This window comes from Protopterus annectens, chromosome 7.part1 (genome assembly GCF_019279795.1).
Source record: "Protopterus annectens isolate FY-2018-M chromosome 7.part1, PAN1.0, whole genome shotgun sequence".
Taxonomy (NCBI): Eukaryota; Metazoa; Chordata; order Ceratodontiformes; family Protopteridae; genus Protopterus; species Protopterus annectens.
In genome coordinates, this window is record NC_056740.1 from 324,026 (window position 1) to 344,923 (window position 20,898).

At 38.0% G+C, this 20,898-nt stretch overlaps 1 protein-coding gene across 1 annotated transcript in view; it reads right to left on the reverse strand.

The window, feature by feature from the left end:
* LOC122807520 (collagen alpha-1(VII) chain-like) overlaps positions 1-20,898 on the reverse strand; it is a gene marked incomplete at its 3' end in the record, with an annotated part of 926,266 nt that overhangs the window by 315,554 nt on the left and 589,814 nt on the right. The window contains exon 13 of the mRNA XM_044078445.1: positions 17,999-18,109. Within this exon, the coding sequence (XP_043934380.1) occupies positions 17,999-18,109 (111 nt within the window). The remainder of the gene's footprint in view (positions 1-17,998; positions 18,110-20,898) is intronic.

The window sequence follows — 20,898 nt, forward strand, 5'->3', positions numbered from 1 at the left end:
AAGTACACTTATCCAGTAAGCCAATGACTCCACTATTATTTCCTCCTCTAAACTTTCAACATCTCCTAAAAATTACAAAAGATGCCTTCACCTACATTGAAACCTGGTTAAATGAAGCACAATTACTACTTAATCCTAATAAAACAAAGTATCTATTCTTCTCACCAAAACCATATTTGTCAGATTTCAAAATATACTCACAATATAACAAAGAAATTGAAATTGTAACTCAGGCTAAGCTGGCTGGGTATCAATATAGATGATAAACTTACATTTGAACAACATATAATTAGTACTATTAAAAAAACTCATTCCAAACTAGGTAAACTCTATACACACAAACAATTTACGGACAACCATACAAAAAACACCCCACTTGCCAATACCTTCCTGCTCCCTTGCCTCCTGTAGGGTGCACCCCATTCTCACTAACCTCCATATGTCCCTAAAGAATAAGATTCAATCTTGCTATTATAAAATAGCCAAATTTGCAACTGGCACACTTTACCGCATGTACCACTGTCATGCCCTCAATGAACTTAACTGGACTGAATTGCTCCATTACCTTAACACTGTACAACTATCTCTTGCTCACAAAACAATCTACAAACTAGACAGTTGCCCTGCATTAAAACCTAGCTTACAGCCATATACCCCCTCCCATAGTCTCTGTTCCACTAATAAACAGCTTTTAAATGTATACAAACCCAACAAAAGACCTGGATACGGTCTCTACTCCTATGCCATTGCAAGACTATGGAATGGCTTACCTCCAAATGTCAGTGACGTAAACTCCTTTAACACTTACAAAATTATGCTAAAAATCACTTTTTCAAGTCTTACATATGCCCTTGCTCTTTAACTTAAGACTACCATAACTAATTTTTCCCTTTTGACTTCCTGCCTCTTTCCTTACTGCCTATACTTTACCTTCCCCATCATCTTTCTTCCTGTCCTGGCACCAGGAATGTCTTGTCCTTCATATTTCTCTCTACTTCCTCCTTTCTATTTCTCCTGAAATAACGTTATCTTATTCTTTTCTTCTATACCTGCTTCTTCTAATAATTCTCTCACTTCAATTTTCACTTATACCCCTCAGAATATATATAACATTAACGTCAGCAACTCTCTCACTAGAATATCCTCCTCACATCCCATTCAATATTCTATCCTCTTTTACATCCTTAATATCATTTCCCCTCTTTCAAATACCCCTTACTTCTACTACTACTCTCTGTACTATCATATTCTTTTTCCCTGCGTCTTATTGGTGTAATTATTAACTTCAACCTTTATACACTATAAGTACAATACTATGTCTTGTGTAGTCACCAGATCTGCTCTGCTAATAATGCTCATCTCAAATCTAGAATATTAGACTGAACTTTAAAATCTGTGGCAAATGTTACCTATGCTCATGACAATTTGTATTATGCCTAAAGATATATGTATGCTTATGTTAAAATCCTAGTAATCTTTGTATTTTACTAGTAACCTATGCAATATTGAGCTATAACTATTATCTTACATGTTTGTATTGTTCTTGGAGCTAAAAATTGGTTTTTGACCAATTCCCAGTCACCAAATGCCAATAATAAATAAATTAATAAATAAATTTTACCTGTTTATATTGCAGTACTACAGGGTTCCATATCTGGCCTGCTCTTACTCAATATCTTTATAAATAAATTTCACACAACTTTCAAACATGCAGCTATAATGCAATACACGGATGACGTCTCCCTCATCTGCTCAACCTCAACCCTCTCAAAACCAAATGACCTCACCCAGGACTCGTTCTCATCCTGTGAAACATAGCTATGAATAATATCAACCAGCTTAATATAAAAAGGAAAATAGTTTTGACCAAAAGAAGATGAATTCCCAGAATATCAGATCCTTGTCACTGAAATAAACAACTCAACAGCTTAATAAAAGCCATCAAAGCCAAGTTTGAGGCTATAATAGTTACCCAAGCCAAAGATAATCACAAGTCATTTTTTAGTTCTGTTCATAATCTCAAAAGCACAATGCAATGTGCTGATTGTGAATGATATTACTTACACCAAGGATGAAAACATAGAGAACCTACTGTCTGAAACATTTTGCTCTAATTTTACCCTGTCTGCTGTCCGCCTGCCTCTCAAAATATACCTGAAATTGGCTCACTTCCAGCTATCACTCAAGACCAGTCCTAAAAGTGTTATCAAAAGCTAAAAATACTGCATTGATGGGTCCTGGCAATATCTCTGGATGCATCTTAAAATAGCATGAAACATGATTTAGCCACACTCCTATCAACACTATTCCTTCTCAGCCTCCATACAAGTTCTGTACCAAGTGAATGGAAAACAGCTACAGTCATTTCCCTGCATAAGGAAGGACTTTCCACAGACGCAGGCGATTGAAGACCCATGAGTCTGACCAGTCTCATATGCAAAACCATGGAAAGAATTATCATGGAACTAACTAGTCAGGACACCGGGAACCTCCAAACAGTGGACCTACTTTCAACTGGAATCATCAAGGGCAGGTCATGCTTACTCAATCTGGTGGATTTTTATGAAAAGGTCGCCAAAGAAATGGGTGAAGGCAAAATGGTACACACTGCATACCTCAACCTGGCCAAAGCTTTTGACACAATTCCCCAATCAAGAATAGTAGAAAAGCTAAATAAACTGGGAATAAATCCTTATTTCACCCACTGGATTGCCATCTGGCTCACAGATAGGATGCAGATAATCAAAATTGGTTAAGTTACCTCCAATAAGAGACCAGTCACCAGTAGAGATCCCCTGGGTTCTGTGCTGGGATCTCTCCTGTTTTGTATCTACTTCTCTAAAGTAAAAGTTAAAATAAAAGGGTTATGGCTGACTAAGTTTGCAGACAACTGCAAACTAGGAGCACTTATTGGTTCACAGATTCATTGCTAAGCACTAGGCTAGCTCCCCTTGTGGACAATTTTAAGCTTAGTCAATTTCCCTCAAAGATGGGAATAAAACCATATACCCCTTGTCAGTGAGATGAACACTTTAACCATTATGTCAGCCCACAACTTCTCAAATAACTTAACTATCCTGCAGGAAGGTTTGTCTCAAACAATTGACTGTTGCAAATCATGGACTGTTACTCAATGGCAAAAATTGCTTTACTGTATCCTTTGGGAAGTCATCTACCCCAGGGAATGACCACAATGACAATACGCCCCTAAGATCTGACACAGTTGCTCAGGATTTGGGAACTTATGTGGACAGTACCTAACTTTTGACCAACATCTGTCCATTGTTTTAAGAAAGGCTTTCTATATTGCACAGCTTATAAACAAAGGGATTGTTTCTAGATCTAGGTATGTCAATGCCCCTTACTTTACCCTCATTAGGCAAGTCATTGAATATAATACCACATTTGACATGGATCTAGGAGTTTCGATCGAAAGATCAAAAGCCGAAATCCATTACCACTGAACACACTTTAACGAAAGTGCTTTCATCGAAAAAGCGCTTTCATTAATGTGTGTTAAAAAAAAATCTACTTGAATGCAGGGAGGCAAGCCCCCCTGCACCCCCTGACCCCCCTGCTTTAATATTCTCAATATGAGGTCGCACTACAGTGGGGAAAAGGGAATTTTCCCTTACCGCACCGTAGTACGACCGGAACAACAAACATACTGCGAAAGTGCTGATTCGGTGAACAGCACTTTCGTGCAAGTATGCTCACCAAATTGGGATTCAGTGAAAGATACAGTCAAGCATCTGTACGGATCCCTTTGGCATATATCTGTCCAGACATATGCAACTACTGGAAAGCCCTCAGAGATACTTTACTAAAAGAATACAAGGCCTAAACAAGATGTCCTACATGGACCAACTTAAAGTCCTGTCACTAAACTCAGTATTCTACAGACTGTGAAGAGATGACCTGAGTCTGGCATACAAGGCATCTTCTGACCTATTACTGATGGATTTATTGCACATCAGCAAGCCAAATAGTATCAAAAACACTTATTCAAGGGATCTAAACCTGTTTTGCAACATCAACATAACAGTTTAGAGGGACAGATATATCTCGCAGATTATACCATTGCTCTGGAACAGACTCCCCATCCACGTAAAACAAAGTTCATCATTGTCCATATTTAAGCACAACTTAGATCTTTGGATGGGAAAGAGAACATCTTTCCTAGGACTGCCCCATACTACTAATGTATTTATTTATTTACTTTTTTTTATATATTTGTTGACCAGGAGTGTCCGGTTAAGCTATTGCCCTTTTTCAGAGGAGGCTTGAGGAGAAAAGCTCCAAAGATATACAATGCAATAAAAATAGCACTACAGATACATTTCAATAAAAACAGCAATATAGAATTTTGGTAGTTAAAATATGTAAGCTACATACATGTATATTGTTGATAGTTGAAACAGTACTATAAAAAAAGGAGAAATTTAAAAAAAGTAAAATAAGTTGCATGTTTTGGTTTAAAAAGAGAGTTGAGTAAATGCAAAGTTTTGTATGCAGAGTAGCAAAAACTTAAAAGGTTACCTATGAATTTGAGAGAGCAGAGTATAGAAGAAGCTTTGGAGGTTGCATAGGAAGCATAGGATAAAGTAGTTAACAGGCAAAGGCATCTGCTAAATGCTTTATCGCACGCATGGGTCTCCTCGAATTATCCATGGTATGATCCAAGTTATTCTCATTAGGGATAATATATAATTATCAGCCATGGAATGGATAAGTCCAGTCTACAACCCAATGGGATAGGTAATTTCAAGAACAAAAAGCGAAATTGGCTTGAGTTAAAATGGCCCCAGCTACTCTAATACTTGCCTATAAGCCTTTGAAAAACTGCTCTTCTTCTAAATCCTACAAAAAAATAAATAAATAAATAATGTTCTTTATCCAAAGTCATTTTTTAGGCCAAAAACAATCTTTCAAAATATTATCCAAAAATAACACCAGAACAGAAATAGCACAATAATCAAAGGTACTAGGAGTATATATAGATGAAGACCTAAAATTTGATCTGTACATTCTTCAATCTATTAAAAAACTCCAGAACTTTGTTTTATTAATATATCTCACTAACAGCTAGAAAAATGATCAACCTACTTAACTACCATCTCTGCTTTATGCTCCCCCCATCTTGACTAACCTTTGTAGCACCCAAAAAAATGAAACTAGACAGCTACTACAATAAAATGCAAGGCTTGCCAGCTATCTAGATACAAAACATCACCACAGCATAGCCTTAAAATAACTATACCAACTAGACCTCTCACAACATCATACCTACTCAAAACTACTTATTGGCTATAACCTAATATACATAAACCAGAAAAAAATGTCCAGCACTATACAACATTATGAAGTCTTATTCCCTATCCAGAAAACGATGTTTTCAAAATAAATCACTTTTACTCACCAGCAAATCTAATAACACTGCTAGTAATTCACTCTACACCTGCTATTTCTCCAAATTGTGGAACGCCCTACTACTACACTTAAAGCAACGAAATCCTGGCTATGTTCCTACTCAACCCCAAGCTAACACCTTAACTGTAAGCACCAAACATTACTATTTAATTTACTACTTAATATTTTGCTGCATGCTAATGCTACTATATGCAGTTTCCTTCCTTTTAACCTTCACTCTGTATCAAAATACACATCTCTCATATATCATGTTTCAGTCTTGAAAGTTTATTTAAGTGATACTCAACTGCTGTACATCTCTCTCATTTAACCATATCTACCTGTAGTACCTTCTCTCTTTCCACCTCAGCTTTATCTTTGGCATCAGATCAAAGTATCCCATTTCATTACTCACAAAACTCTACTACTGTATTGTAATGTCACTTCTATTGATTCAATACATATCATTGTAGGTTTGTCACAATGTTGCAGGATTTGAATTATTTTCATATACTTTACTGAATGCTTTTAATCCTGTGAGGTCAAAAAAGGCCAAAGCATGCATGTCTACAGCTAGCGAGGTTTGATTTTATTGCCCTGAATGTACCCCAAACTTAAAATGTAAAAACTAACGGGCATTCAGATGCTATGTAGCTGAAACACTGCTATATTCGTAAGGGGTCATTTGCATATATCCTATGGGTCTCCACTACAGGAGTTCTAGAGTCTTCACTGTGTAATATCGTATCTATTCAGGATACTTTGCAGGTACCCCAAAGTTTATGGACATCGGGCTTGATTTTAAGCATTATGGTGTTAAAGTGTACCAAAACAATTCACTTATTGTGTATTGAGAAGGTCAAAACAGTCTGAAATATGCATGTCTTCAGCTAGTGAGGTTTAGCTTTATTGGCATGAATGTGCCTATAAAGACATAAAAGTCATTGGCATTCAATAGCCATGTAGCTGAAGCACTATTACATTCATAAGGGATCATTTGCATACAGCCCATAGGCCTCCACTACAGGACACTCTACCTTGTCTGGATATTTTTTGCAGTCTAAAGGAGATATATAGTTTAAATACAAAGGGGTTAACTGAATGTAATGTGATATTCTTACTTCTGGAATGTTCAGCCATATTTAAAAAACTTGTCATAAAAAAACACTGAATAAAAGGAAAATAGAGTGTGTCAGAGATACACACACACACACGTTTCTACAAAAGAAAATGAGAACACAAAATCAGAATGGTATCAAAGGTAACAAGTCAGGACTAATGTGCAGCCAGACTCAGAAGCTTCAGCAAAACTACCTGCAGTGGTAAGTGCTACTCAGAGTAAATTAAGGCCACAGCCAACACTATAGAAATTCAATGCAAGAATGTTTGCACACAATTCATCAGTCCTCTTCTCATAAAAGGTTGCTTTGTGGTAGATATCAGAGTAAATGAGAAGGTGACAAGGAACATTTTTAATGTAAGTGAAGGGCATGAATAATAATCTGAGATGCTTCACAGGCAATTTTCTAAGGGGAATATAGGAGACAAAAAAGAAATGGACTTGACCCAACAAACAGTGTGTGTTTTTATATATATATATATATATATATATATACATATATATAATTTTATTATATGGTGCAGCGGTAGCATTGTTGCCTCACAGCAAGAGGTTCTCTTGTTCAATTCTCAGCTGGAGCGCCTTCTGTGTGGCGTCTGCATGTCCTCCCTGCGGTCAAGTGGCGTTCGAAAGACATGCGTAGAATGGGCGTGCCTTCGTTGAAGGTTGGGAGTCGAGCTGGCACTTTGGCACCCGTAAAAAATCTACTGCCAATCATTAGCGGACCGGAGTTCCGCTGTGGCGACCCCTAACTAGGAAAAGCCAAAAGAAGAAGATTTGTTTACCAGGAAAGTCCAACTTGACAGAGCCCATTTTCAGTAGAGGCCTGGGGAGAAACACTCTGACACGTCTTTAGAGTGTCGGAGGAAACCAGAGCACCCAGAGGAAACCCACACAAACACAGGGAGGACATGCAGTGTCTGCACAGAAGGCACCCCAGCTGAGAATCAAACCAGAGAACTTCTTGGTGTGAGACGGTGACACTAACCACTGCCCATATATATGTGAGTGTCTGCGTGTCTGTGTGTAAATATGTGTGTGTGTGTATATATATATATATATATATATATATATATATATATATATATATATATATATATATATATATATATATCACACACACACACACACACACACACACACACACACACACACACACATTTTATTAATGAATTCCTGAAGACCATCCTATTGAGAAACAAACTCCTGAGATGCCAGCATTCAAAGCCTGCAACATCAGGGTCCCCAGTACTGACAGGATGCACTTGTATACCTGCATGATCTATGGTGCTGATCTTTCCTGGCTCTACACCCCTAAAGATTTTTGCTATTCAAAGTTTCTTGGCATTGTGGGACCTTATGTTGTAGCCTATCAGTTCATTTTCCCAAGACTGTGTTTCTTAATATAACATGTCTGAATTCAAAATAGTAAACCATGCATACACTCAATGCCCAATGACTTTGGCTATAACCCAGCCACCTCTTTTATATCCCTGTTCATCAACACAGCTGCTTTCCTCCTTCATAACAACCTCAGTAACCCTTTTACTCAATTCCATTCCAATCACACTGACTCCAGTGCTTTCTCACTACAACTTGTCTCAACCACAACCATCAAAAAAAACTCTTGCTTAAGCTTAAACCTACTGCTGTAGAAGCTCTCAATCTTCCAGCCATATCCATTAAACTAGGAGCAGCTGTACTAGCACTGTCACTCTCCATATTCTTTAACAGGTCCACAACTGAATCCTAACCTTCCAAGATCTAGAAGCAAAGTAACATATTACCTCTACATGAAGGTGGCAAATCTAAAGAGCTTAGTAACTCCAGGCCAACTGCTGTACTACCTCCATTATCAAAGATAACAGAAAGCTGTGTTCACAGACAATTACTATAGTACCCTTTAAACCAAAATGTATTCTCTGTCTCCCAGCATAGATTTCACCCTAAACACACCACAGCAACTGCCTTAGTATCTTTCCTAAATACTATCAAATTACATCATAATAAACAATCATTTGGCTTCTGCCACCTTTCTTGATTTCTCAAAAGCATTCAGCACAGCCTCTCATTCTAAGCTAGTCCATAAACTTACCATTCTTGCAAATGACACTATCAAATGATTCTACAGCTACCTAGGTAACAGAATACAATGTGTCAAGTGGTAAACATAGTAACACCATCAAATGGTTCCATAGATACCTAAGTGACAGAATACAATGTGTCTCGTGGTAAGCATAGTAAAACTATCAAATGATTCCATAGCTACCTAAGTAACAGAATACAATGTGTCACATGGTAAGCATAGTAACACTATCAAATGGTTCCATAGCTACCTAAGTAACAGAATACAATGTGTCACATGGTAAGCATAGTAACACTATCAAATGGTTCCATAGCTACCTAAGTAACAGAATACAATGCGTCACATGGTAAGCATAGTAACACTATCAAATGGTTCCATAGCTGCCTAAGTAACAGAATACAATGCATCACATGGTAAGCATATTAACACTATCAAATGGTTCCATAGCTACCTAAGTAACAGAATACAATGTATCACGTGGTAAACATAGTAACACCATCAAATGGTTCCATAGATACCTAAGTGACAGAATACAATGTGTCACGTGGTAAGCATAGTAACACTATCAAATGATTCCATAGATACCTAAGTAACAGAATACACGCATCACACGGTAAGCATAGTAACACTATCAAATGATTCCATAGCTACCTAAGTAACAGAATACAATGCGTCACATGGTAAGCATAGTAACACTATCAAATGGTTCCATAGCTACCTAAGTAACAGAATACAATGTGTCACATGGTAAGCATAGTAAAACTATCAAATGATTCCATAGATACCTAAGTAACAGAATACATGTATCACACGGTAAGCATAGTAACACTATCAAATAAGTCCATAGCTACCTAAGTAACAGAATACAATGCATCACATGGTAAGCATAGTAGCACTATCAAATTATTTCATAGCTACCTAAGTAACAGAATACAATGCGTCACATGGTAAGCATAGTAACACTATCAAATGATTCCATAGCTACCTAAGTAACAGAATACAATGCGTCACATGGTAAGCATAGTAACACTATCAAATGGTTCCATAGCTACTTAAGCAACAGAATACAATGTGTCACATGGTAAGCATAGTAACACTATCAAATGGTTCCATAGCTACCTAAGTAACAGAATACAATGCGTCACATGGTAAGCATAGTAACACTATCAAATGGTTCCATAGCTACCTAAGTAACAGAATACAATGTGTCACATGGTAAGCATAGTAACACTATCAAATGGTTCCATAGATACCTAAGTGACAGAATACAATGTGTCACGTGGTAAATAGCTTACTCTTCATTACTCCCTGTTAACACAAATTCCCCTCAGTGCTCTATACTGGGCCCATTGCTATTTAATATATTTGTCAATGATCTCCTGGCCCTTCTCACTTATTCAGTACGCAGGCTACTTCATCCTTGTTTGATATTCTCCATCCATTAATAAACTACAAGCCAAAACCCAGGAATCATACTCTTCAACCAAATTCTGGCTACAACAGCACGACCTAATATTTAATGCTAAAAAGACAAAGGTGATATTCTTCCTACATAGAAATAGTCCTGTTACATATACTAATTTTTCCATTACCACTTCCAGCAATAGTATCATGGATATTGCCCCAAGTACCAAACTCCTCAGTTATCATGGACAACAATTTAAAATCTGACATCCATATATCCAAAGTCATAAAAAATCATCAAAAACTAGACACCTTATAAAGAATCAGCCAAAAGAGCTACATCCAGTGCTTAGTTCCTACCCAGTCTGCTCTACGCTGCTCCAATGTACACTAATGTCTATACTACTCAACAACAAAGACTACAACAATGTACAATGAAATAGCAAAATTTGCTTCCAATCTCCTTAGCATAACTAACAAGTACACTGCTTGTATAACAACACCTAGATGGAATTTCCCAGCTATACAGTCAACTGAAGGTAACACAATGTATTGTGCACTAACCGTCAAAAAATCCTTCCCTAATCTTGCTGATGAAGTGATACTGTCTCACAAGAGATCTCCACTCTAAATACAAATATCTTACCTAACAGAACAAGGCCTCAAATGCACACAATGAAGCCTTGTACTCATGCCATGAGGCCAAACTCTGGAACCAGATGCCATCTGCCCTCAGACATTATCAAACTCAAACAGTTTCAAGAAAGATGTCCACACCCATCTCTTAAACTCTAAAGTCTGCCCCTGTTGTTCCTCTCCTGGATCATCAGTTGTGAATCCCCCCCCAACACAAACTATTCCTTCTCACAAGCCAAGGAGTTCCTCTTCATATCAGCAGCTCTAGAATGTTTCTCTTTTCATAACTGTTGGTATGAATCCTTAATTTATTCTTTTCTATAAGCATGATCATGCAGAGTAACAATGCAATTCTCCCTAACACTTTTTACACTTAGTCCTCCAGACGTTTGCACATTTTAGTATTTTTGGACCTCCATCAAAATTAAACTTATGACCTTTTTTCGCTTCTTGTGCTCCTGTTCCCACTCTTTTACTCAAATGTCTTATTTCTTCAGTACAAACACCCTTTTAACATCTGCTTCTTTGGCAACTGCTACTTGTCACACACACCCCTAGACATCTAGTCTATGTTCAGTCTGTAATGACTATACTTCAAATACTGCTTGTACTCACAAACCATCTGCAAGTATCTCTTTACGTGTTTTTCTCGTATTAAATATATTTTGGGAGCTTTTCTTCTCAGGTCTCATCTGAAAAGAGGTCTTGCTGGACCTTCCAAGTAACCAAATGCAAATAAGTAAATAAATAAATATACAGTATGCATTGACAGTGCTGTGAGCCACTCACTTCATGAAATACTTCTGCTAGCACTGTTAGTGTTTTATTTTCACTGAATTACTATCACTTAGGCTAAACAAAAGTTACAAAAAGCTATTTATTGTGAATCTCAATTTCTTTTCAAAGTATGCAAACAGCAAAATTCAAATCTGTGGCTTCTAGACTATAATTTAGCTTCTTGTTTACTGCTAAAATTACCAGTAAGTGTAACAGTTTTTCTCATTCATTTGTAATTGACAATTCTCATTTCAAATAATTGGCAAGGCACATGAAAAATACTTGTAATTAGGTGATAAAAGCAAGACTTCAGTGGTCAAAAATGAGAGTATTTGCCAATCTGTATATAGTGTTTCAAAAGTCTACATCATAGTCCTTATTTTATTTAGTTTAGTTTGTTTACCAGGGTATGGCCTTTCTTGAACTAACTCTTTGATATACCCTTGCTTTAGCTGATAATGTACACCATTGGATTTTACTGATCTCTGTAAGTTGGACACAAAACTGTGGCCGATGATCAACAGTGAAAACTAAAGGAAATGTTATATCTGACCTATGTCATACAGTTAGAAACAAATTTCCTTCTGAAACAATGTAAGACTTTACTAAGAAAATAAATGCTAAAACCTTTATGATCTGTGACAGAGAAACAATGCAAATTGAAAAAAAAAAACCTAAAGGGTATTGAAGGATTTCTGGGTACTAAACTACTTTTAGGTGATATTACAAAGAGAAAAATAATTGCAACATAAGGATAACTCCATCAGATAACATAGTTTTCCATCATGTGAGTGCAGCACGCTGTTTGAAGGAACTTGAAAGCTGAAAAGCTATCAAGTAAAGCTGATGAGTTACTCAAAAGTAAATCCAGTAGCTCAGTTGCATAAAAGAACCATTTTATCAGAGGAAGAAACAAAGAAGAAGAAGATGAATTTATGAAATGAGAGAATATGAACTTTACTGAAATCCCAACTGTCCCGTATTAATCCCCACAAACAGATTTTCCTTTTCCTGCTGCCGTCTGCTGACTAGCAGGCCTTCCTCTACAGTCACCCAGCTTTCCTCCTCAGCTGCCAGGGATGAGTGTTGGATTAACCCAGGAGAGAGTGGTATACCTGCAGATGGTCTGATCAAATCCTATCTCCCCTGTGCTACTTGCAGAGTCATTCCTCAGGCAGCAGACCTGTGAGGTGAATGTCTGCAGTTCTGTGTGGATGTTCCTGTCTTGGGGCCCCACCATCAAGGAAGATGCAAAGGGGCATTTTGAGGCCAAACTTCATCTCAGTGGTAGCATATCACCTCCTCTCTTGCCCTTCCCCCTTCACATTCCCCTTTCACCACAACTCCCTGGCACATAATCAGTATCCCTCCCCTCAGACACAGGCACGCAGATGCACTTCCTTCATTCCTCTCTTTCCCTCTTTCCAGCACTAGGGGGCGCTAATTAAACCTTGGTTACCTCGGTTATAGACAGGCCTCCTTCCATTTATGCCACAGACCTGATAGTCCCCCAAAACATACAAAATTTAATGAGATGAAGGTTTGCACTGTGATGCAAATTTAGAGAAAGACATGCAGGGAGACAACTATGTTAAGCTTCTGTAGATGTAGATGAGATAATAATGAGTTTAGTGCAACAAAGTTGTTCAATAAACTTGATTTAAGATCAGGTTACCAACAACTTGAGTTGCACACACAAAGTAAGAGCATTATTGCATTTTCCACACATGTAGACTTACAAGGTACAAGAGAGTGTTAGCTTAGCATCTGAGATTCTCCAGCATATGAGTCACCATGAGGTAAAAAAGCAGTAAGCATATTATATGGGAGAAGAAATGATAAGACATTGACAAGAATGTTGAACAGATTAAGACAGAATGAGTTGACATTAAACAGAATAAAACAAGATTTTAATGAGAATATACTTAAATGTTATAGACTCCTTTTCTCAGGGAAAGAGATACCATCAGATCTAGTAAATGCAAAAAAAGCAATACATAATATGACACCTCAAACTAATACTAAGCAGGTATGAAGTATCATTAGGAATGGCCGTTTGCAGGGTTAGATTTATTAAGGCTTTTAGTACTATCACTGCAACACTTAGAGAGCTCATAAAGGAGGATATACTTTTTATATGGTCTGAACTCTGCCCAACAAGCCATATTGACATTAAAGGAAGGCTTAAATTCAGATCATCCTAATTTGCCACCTGGAGCTAGCTCAAGTAAAGTAATGGGCAATCTTAAATTACATACAAAATGAAAACTAGAGAGTAACAGCTTATGCTAGCAGGTCATTAACAGATGCCTAAAAGTAGTACAGTTAAATAGAGAAGGAAGCAGTAGCCACTGTACAGTTCTGCAAGCACTTATATATGTGTATATTTGGTAAATAGCTTTAATCACAGTCCATAAACCCTTAGAGAAGATGATAAACCATACAAAATCAAAACAATCACTTGGAACAGAGACATGTTCTCTAATAATGCAGCCATATCAGTTTGCCCACAGAACAAGGATACGAGATACAACTTGTCCAAATGTTGAGTTAAATCAATACAGGAGTATGATAGACACAAATAAGTGTTTGAGGATTATCTTAAGTATCATCCCTGAACATGCAGTCTCAAAAGAACCAATCATTACAGGAAATGAAAGAAATGCAGAGAAGCAAAATTTACAGCAACGAATTAAGGAGTTTTACACAAACAACATGATGTATACGAGGAATAAAAAGACTATACTGTTAAAATGATAAAATTGGATGAAAAGTGCAAAAGAAAAAGGAAACAGCTTCAGCTTAGAACTGAACTAGAAGCATCAAGGCATTCTATAACTATGTCAAGAATCTAAATGGCAATGCTCAGATCTGCTCTGAGCTAAAACAGAATGGCATTAAATATACTGATCCCAAGGATATTGCCAATATCCTGGCAGATCGATTCAGTGCTAACTTCACCCCCCTCTCACCCCCTAAATGGCCCATTTCAATACCGGAAGATTGCCGAATTCCGGTAATAACGGCCACACAGGTAAAAAACGCACTCTCCAAAGCTAAGAATACAGCATCCATGGGACCAGATGACATCCCGGGCTGTGTACTACATGAACTACAATATGAACTGGCACCTCACCTAAGTGTCATGTTTAATCATAGCCTCACCTCAGGTTTCATGCCCACTGAGTGGCGCAGAGCTACATTTATCCCACTCCAAAAGGGGGGATCCACCTTGGATCCCGGAAACTACCGTCCCATCAGTCTGACAAGCCTTATCTGCAAGGCCATGGAGCGTATTATCATGGAACTTATAAACAAAGACATTGGCAACCTTCAATCATTGGACCCCACCCAGTTTGGGTTTGTGAAGGGCCGATCTTGTCTCCTGAACCTGATTGAGTTCTTCGAATCAGTCTCCAGAGCCATGGACAAGGGTAAGGTGGTCCACACAGCCTATCTAGACCTTGCCAAGGCCTTTGACACCACCCCCCACTCTGGAATCATAGATAAACTTACTAAGCTGGGCATTAATCCCTATGTCACCCAATGGGTTGCTAACTGTAAAAGTAGCCGACTCCAAATCCAGCTACAGACAAATGACAAGTAGAGTACCTCAGGGTTCAGTCCTGGGGCCACTCTTGTTTGGCATCTACTTCTCTAAAGTACAGGTCAATACTAAGGGACTCTGGCTAACGAAGTTCGCAGATAAATGCAAACTGGGAGCCATTATTGAATCCCCAAATGATGTGGATACTCTACAAAAGGGCCTTACAGAAACAGATGCTTGGTGCCAGAGCCATGGGCTCAAGCTCAATGCCAAGAAATGTATAGATATCCCCTTTGGGAAAAAACATGTATCCGTGAATTACCATATAGGTGGCAGTGCACTAAACACCGAAAGTGTGATATGAGACTTAGGGACACAGGTGGACAGTGGTCTCACCTTCGATAACCACATCACCACAACACTCAGGAAATCCTTCTATGTGGCACATCTCATCACGAAGGGCTTTTCATCCAGAAAAAAGGAGGTCATTGTTCCACTGTACTCATCCCTCATTAGACCCATTATAGAATACAATGCCCCGTTTGGTATGTACGTCTCAAGACATCTGCAACAACTGGAAAGACCGCAGAAATACCTCACTAAAAGAATCACAGGCCTAAAGCAGATGCCCTATGCTGACCGCCTTAAAAAACTCCAGCTATACTCTGCCGCATATCGTCTACTCAGAGGCTATCTCTGCTTAACATACAAGGCCATGTCAAACCCAGAGCTGTTGGACATGCTACACTTAAAAAAATCCCAGTTCCTCAGAGCCACACGCTCCAGGGATCTAAACCTTGTCATCACAATAAACAAAACATGCTGGAGGGATAGGTTCCTGACCCAGAGACTCCCCAGACTCTGGAATAGATTGCCCATACATGTCAAGCAGAGTGCCTCTTTGGCCCTCTTCAAAAGGAACCTTGACAATTGGATGGGAGAAAGGAAATTCACCCCAGGGATCACGTCAGTCGCCCTGCTAGACAGGGGTCCAGGGAAGTAAATAATGTGGGAAGAAATAGCCAGGGAATTGTTATGGCTAGGCTTGTATAGGCCCTAGGGCTGATAGCCTAGTACCAACCTATGAACCTATGGACCTAATCAAGCTGGGAGATGAAAGTGCTACTCACTACACCACTCTGCCACCCCAGACAAGAGAATGGGTGACCTGTACATTGCTGCTTTGATTGGAGAATGAATGTTCTCCAGCAGGGTGTAACTGTACAGGTAATGCCCACTGAAAAATGAGTCTATCACTTCATGGCAGCATATTAAACTGCCGTGGAGCTTGGACTGTAACGGAGATAATGTCTGCCATTATTTTACACTCGCTAAGTAGTTTACTGTTTGCTGTTTAGCAAGTGAAAAATTAACAAAAGAAAAAAATAGAAAAGTGTGTATGTGTGTGTGTTTGTTTATATCTGTGTGTGAGAGTGTATGAGTGGGTGAAAGTAACCAAGCCATTATTTTAGGCTCGCTAAGCAGCACTTTTGCTGTTTAGTGAGTGTAAAATTAAAACAGATAATAAAAAAAATACAAAAGTATGTGTTCATGTGTGTGTGCGCGCGTGTGTGTGTGTGCACGTGCACTAGTGTGTGTGTGTGTCTGTGTGAGTATATGGGTGTTTCTGTGCATGAAAGCGAAACTGTGTGGTATGTGTGAGAGAGTGAGACAGACTGATAGAGCAGTGGATGCAACTCTTTCAAATAAGAAGTAGGTATACCTCACAACCTCTTAGCTCAAGAAATATGGGAAAAAGAGACTAAAAATAACAAGAGGAAAAAGGCTCAAAAACAGGGATAGATTTTAAATATCAATCTTATAAAATTAGAATCTTGCTATAATAACATTACTTATGTTAACATGCACTTTCTAAAGAATATCAAGTCCATACCTCTCTCCTGCCCCTGATTTTTTAGGGACCCCCCCCCCCCCGATGTTGTCTCAGATTTTAGCGCTGTTTCCATTTATCCTTCCTAAAACTTAGGGCTTTGGAAAAAGGTGGCAAATTACACGTAATAAGCAATGACAGTAAATAGAGTTACAGACTTTTTTTTACTTCAGAAATTATATTAATTCACATTTTCATATTCTGGCAACGTCTGACATTAATAGTAATAATATTTTAAAAGTGTACCTGATTCCTTTTGAATTTGTCCCAGATTCTGCTGAAATTTGCCCCTGACTAGTTGAAAGTTATGATAAAATCTGAAACTCAAATGTAACTCATTATTTAGTGACTTCAAGCCCCAATGATTTGCCAACATATACTACAGCAAGTTTGAAAATCCATAGTATTATACTGTTCCTGGAACCATTTACTTCCTGCATATTCTTTCTGCCCTAATTATTTACCTACTTATTAAAGCTGTTCATCTTCACTGGGGACCTAACATAATACAACTTGTGTTAATTCCTCATAAAGGGGTGAATTATATAGTATGCTGACCATATCCTATATATGATATTTCAGTACAGTACCTTTACCAGCTTAGTCTGGGACAGTTGGGACAAGATCATAAAGTTGTTACATTATTTCCTAAACTTTGCACAAGAATAGAATATCCACGATGAAAAGCTCAAAGCTCATACTTGAGGCCAAATGTTCTTTGGTTTGTTCAAAACATTGCAGGCATGATCACAGTACATGGTTTAGGCTTTCCATAGTGTATAACTGACCCTCTACTTAGAACAGAATATGATATGGAGTTTGGGATGCCCTTTTACACTCACTTTCTGCATTTCAGCCTTGATTTTTAGACTGTCAAATCAGTGTTTCCAGTCTGGAGAGGGGATTTTGATAGGAAACAGCTACAAGTGCTGATGACAGAGGCTATCAGTAATGTCTGGGTATCCGAATGTTGACTGATTGCAGTACCCTTTCAGTGAGGGATGCGGTCATATATACATTTAGATGGATCAGAGTTCAGCCTGATGAGCCTGACAATGTGCTGTGTACTGCTACTACACAACCCAGTAAATTGCAAAATGTCAGTTTCAATCCAAGTACATTTCTTACCTTCAGCTCTTCTCCACTCTAATCTGTACCCTCTGGCCTCACGAATGACATTCCAGATCAGCTTGATAGAGTTGGTATCAACAGCAAACGCCCTGAGTGTTTGAACTTCTCCTGAAAATAATATTCAAAAGACAAATGCTTTTTAACATATTTTATGGAAAGTAAAGGTCTTATTGACTGTTCTACAAAATTGTAAGGAACCTCCAACTAATGTTATGAGACAATGGCAATCTGAGAAACATTTTCAAGTGCTTCCACCACTGCTATTTTAAACATTCACTGAATATAAAGAATCTTTTTGTCAGAAGCAGACTGAGACCAGGACAAACAGTTCAAAAAGAAACAAAACTCTGCAACTATTCAAGATGCAAAACATGTCACATGATTTCTACAGCTTCCAACTTAGAAGTTTACAGTACAGAAGCTTCTAAGGACAGGGTTTCTTTACAAGCATTTTCAAAATGATGACTTATCTAATCAAATGCTAGAAGTATCTAGAAATAGGTTATATAGGAGAGTCAGGCCAGACACACAGAAATAGGATGAAAGCCCCCAGTTATATGCAAAATGACTGAGAATCCTATGGCAGCACATTCTAGCAGACATGTCAGTTCTAGTTTTCAAGGATATTTCCATATACCTATGGAAAGAAAAACAATGGAGATTAAGCTCATTCAGTTGTCCAGTCTGACAATCAGTACACTGAACCTGGATATTGGTTTTATGAGACACAACAGCACTTAAGAATCCCCCCCCCCAGGTCCCTAATATCAGTCACAAATAAGGTGCACTATTGGAAGATGAATGCTTCTTATTTTGGTAATGCATGATTTTATAATGAAGTTACACTGAATCCAAACTGCTGCCGATCTCAGTAAATTAATTCTAACTGTAAGATTACTGGGGTTTATGTTCTGGCAATTGCATTTTATTCATGCCAAGAGAGTAGTTGTTACAACATAAAGTAACATTGTACTCAAATACAGCAATAACCCACGGCTGGGTGTGGGTAAATCCAGCATTACCCACACCCAGCCGTGGGTTATTGCTATTATACAATGCTGTTAGTTTTGTGTTGTGTTACCTTTGTGTTGTTGTTATTTAGGTTTTTGCTTGGTTTACTTTATATTCGCCCACTTTTTGTGAGATAAAGTAGTCCACACTTTCACTTTGTGTTTATTGTTAATTTGTCTTTTAATTTAAACATAAGTTATTATTAATTTTTCAGAGATGTTAGGAAATAATTATATAAGTAGATGTAGTTTTAAAGCTTTTGGTTTGTCTTCTTGTAATTTCTTTTATATTTCTGTATTGTTTCTGACTTGCTGGGTAAAATAGAGTTTAAGTACTGTTGAAAGGAATATCTGCAGGGAGACCATCAGAGTGCAATTATATTTTAATAATTTATAGTTATGTCACAATTCTGGTGTACTTTATTTATATGTGGAGAATAAAAACAAGGAAATCTAGTTGGTGAGGCTTAGAGAGCAGTACTCCCCACCCCCACCCCCCTGGTTCTGAGTGGTCGTGGTTGTTATGGAAGAACTTCTGCTAGTAGGCAGTTAAGCTGTTATGGATTTTACAGCTGAAATTGTAGCTAACTGGCTGAGTAAACGATTTACTGTTGGCAGTAATTATTGTCACTGCTGTTTGTGGACTGAGCTGCTTGAATGTCTTATTTTTCGGCATGGAGAGGTAATTGTAGTTTATCTTAGTGCTGGCGCCGCATGTAGTATGTAGAATCAGGGAGAGTAGAATCATGGGTGCTACTGCTGAAGGTAGGTGTTTAGATACATTGCTGGTGATAACGAAACGGCTGAATGTATTGTTTTTTTTACACAGTGTATATGGTAGTGACCAAACTTTTTACTTTGGTTATGCTGGATTTACAATGTACACACTGAATGGATTGGTCAATCAGCGTGCACGTTTCTTGTCTTTGCTGAGATGGCATTATATAAATACTAATAGCCATAAGCTTAAGAGGCACTAACAGAACAACAAAACTGTGTTTAGCATTGTTGCCCTTTGTAGGTATCTGTCAGAACATTAGACTGACAGGACAACGCATGTTTTATCTTATATTTCTCTTGCTCTTTCTCTCGGTCTCTCACTCTTTCTTTCAGTTAGCTAAATCACAGCCTGTATAGTATCTTAACGGCACAGCCATACATTGTAACCAAACATGTTATTTTCTTGGGAGTTCCCTACCTTTTTCATAACATGTCACTTCACCATGAAGTGAACATTATTGTAAACTCTCATTTTCTATTAACCAAAATATTTATCTCACAAAGCTTGCTTGTTTAGACATAGTAACAAATTACAACTAATTGATTCCTTTCTCTGTATTTAACTAATCTCCCTCTCCACATCTGTTCTATTGTTATTTATTTTTTCATTAAGTGTCACAACAGTGTTTTGAGCTGTTACCTTCTCTGCTAAATGAACACTGACTGTAATGTAATATGCAGAGAGAACCCTTAGATTTATGGCAGACCAAAACTAGGTCTTTAGACTCATATACTCACACAAACACTGATTCATAGAGATACACACACACACACACACACACACACACACACACACACACACACACACACACACACACACACACACACACACACACACACACACACTATGTCTGTCCCACAGGTCTAGTTGTCATACTAAGCATTCGAGTTGTACACTTTATTTTCACACTGGCATTTTTCAAGTGTCTTTTTTAGCCAGTAAGTAAGAAATTATGTACTTCCATTTCTAGGCACAAGTGGATATTTAAACAGTGTACCTAATGTCAGTAACTTAATAACTTTCAACAAAGAGCTCTTGCTAGCCTGGAAGCATACGGTATTGCCAAATGTATCTCAGTCCAATAAAATGGTCTATGCTCCAGAGTC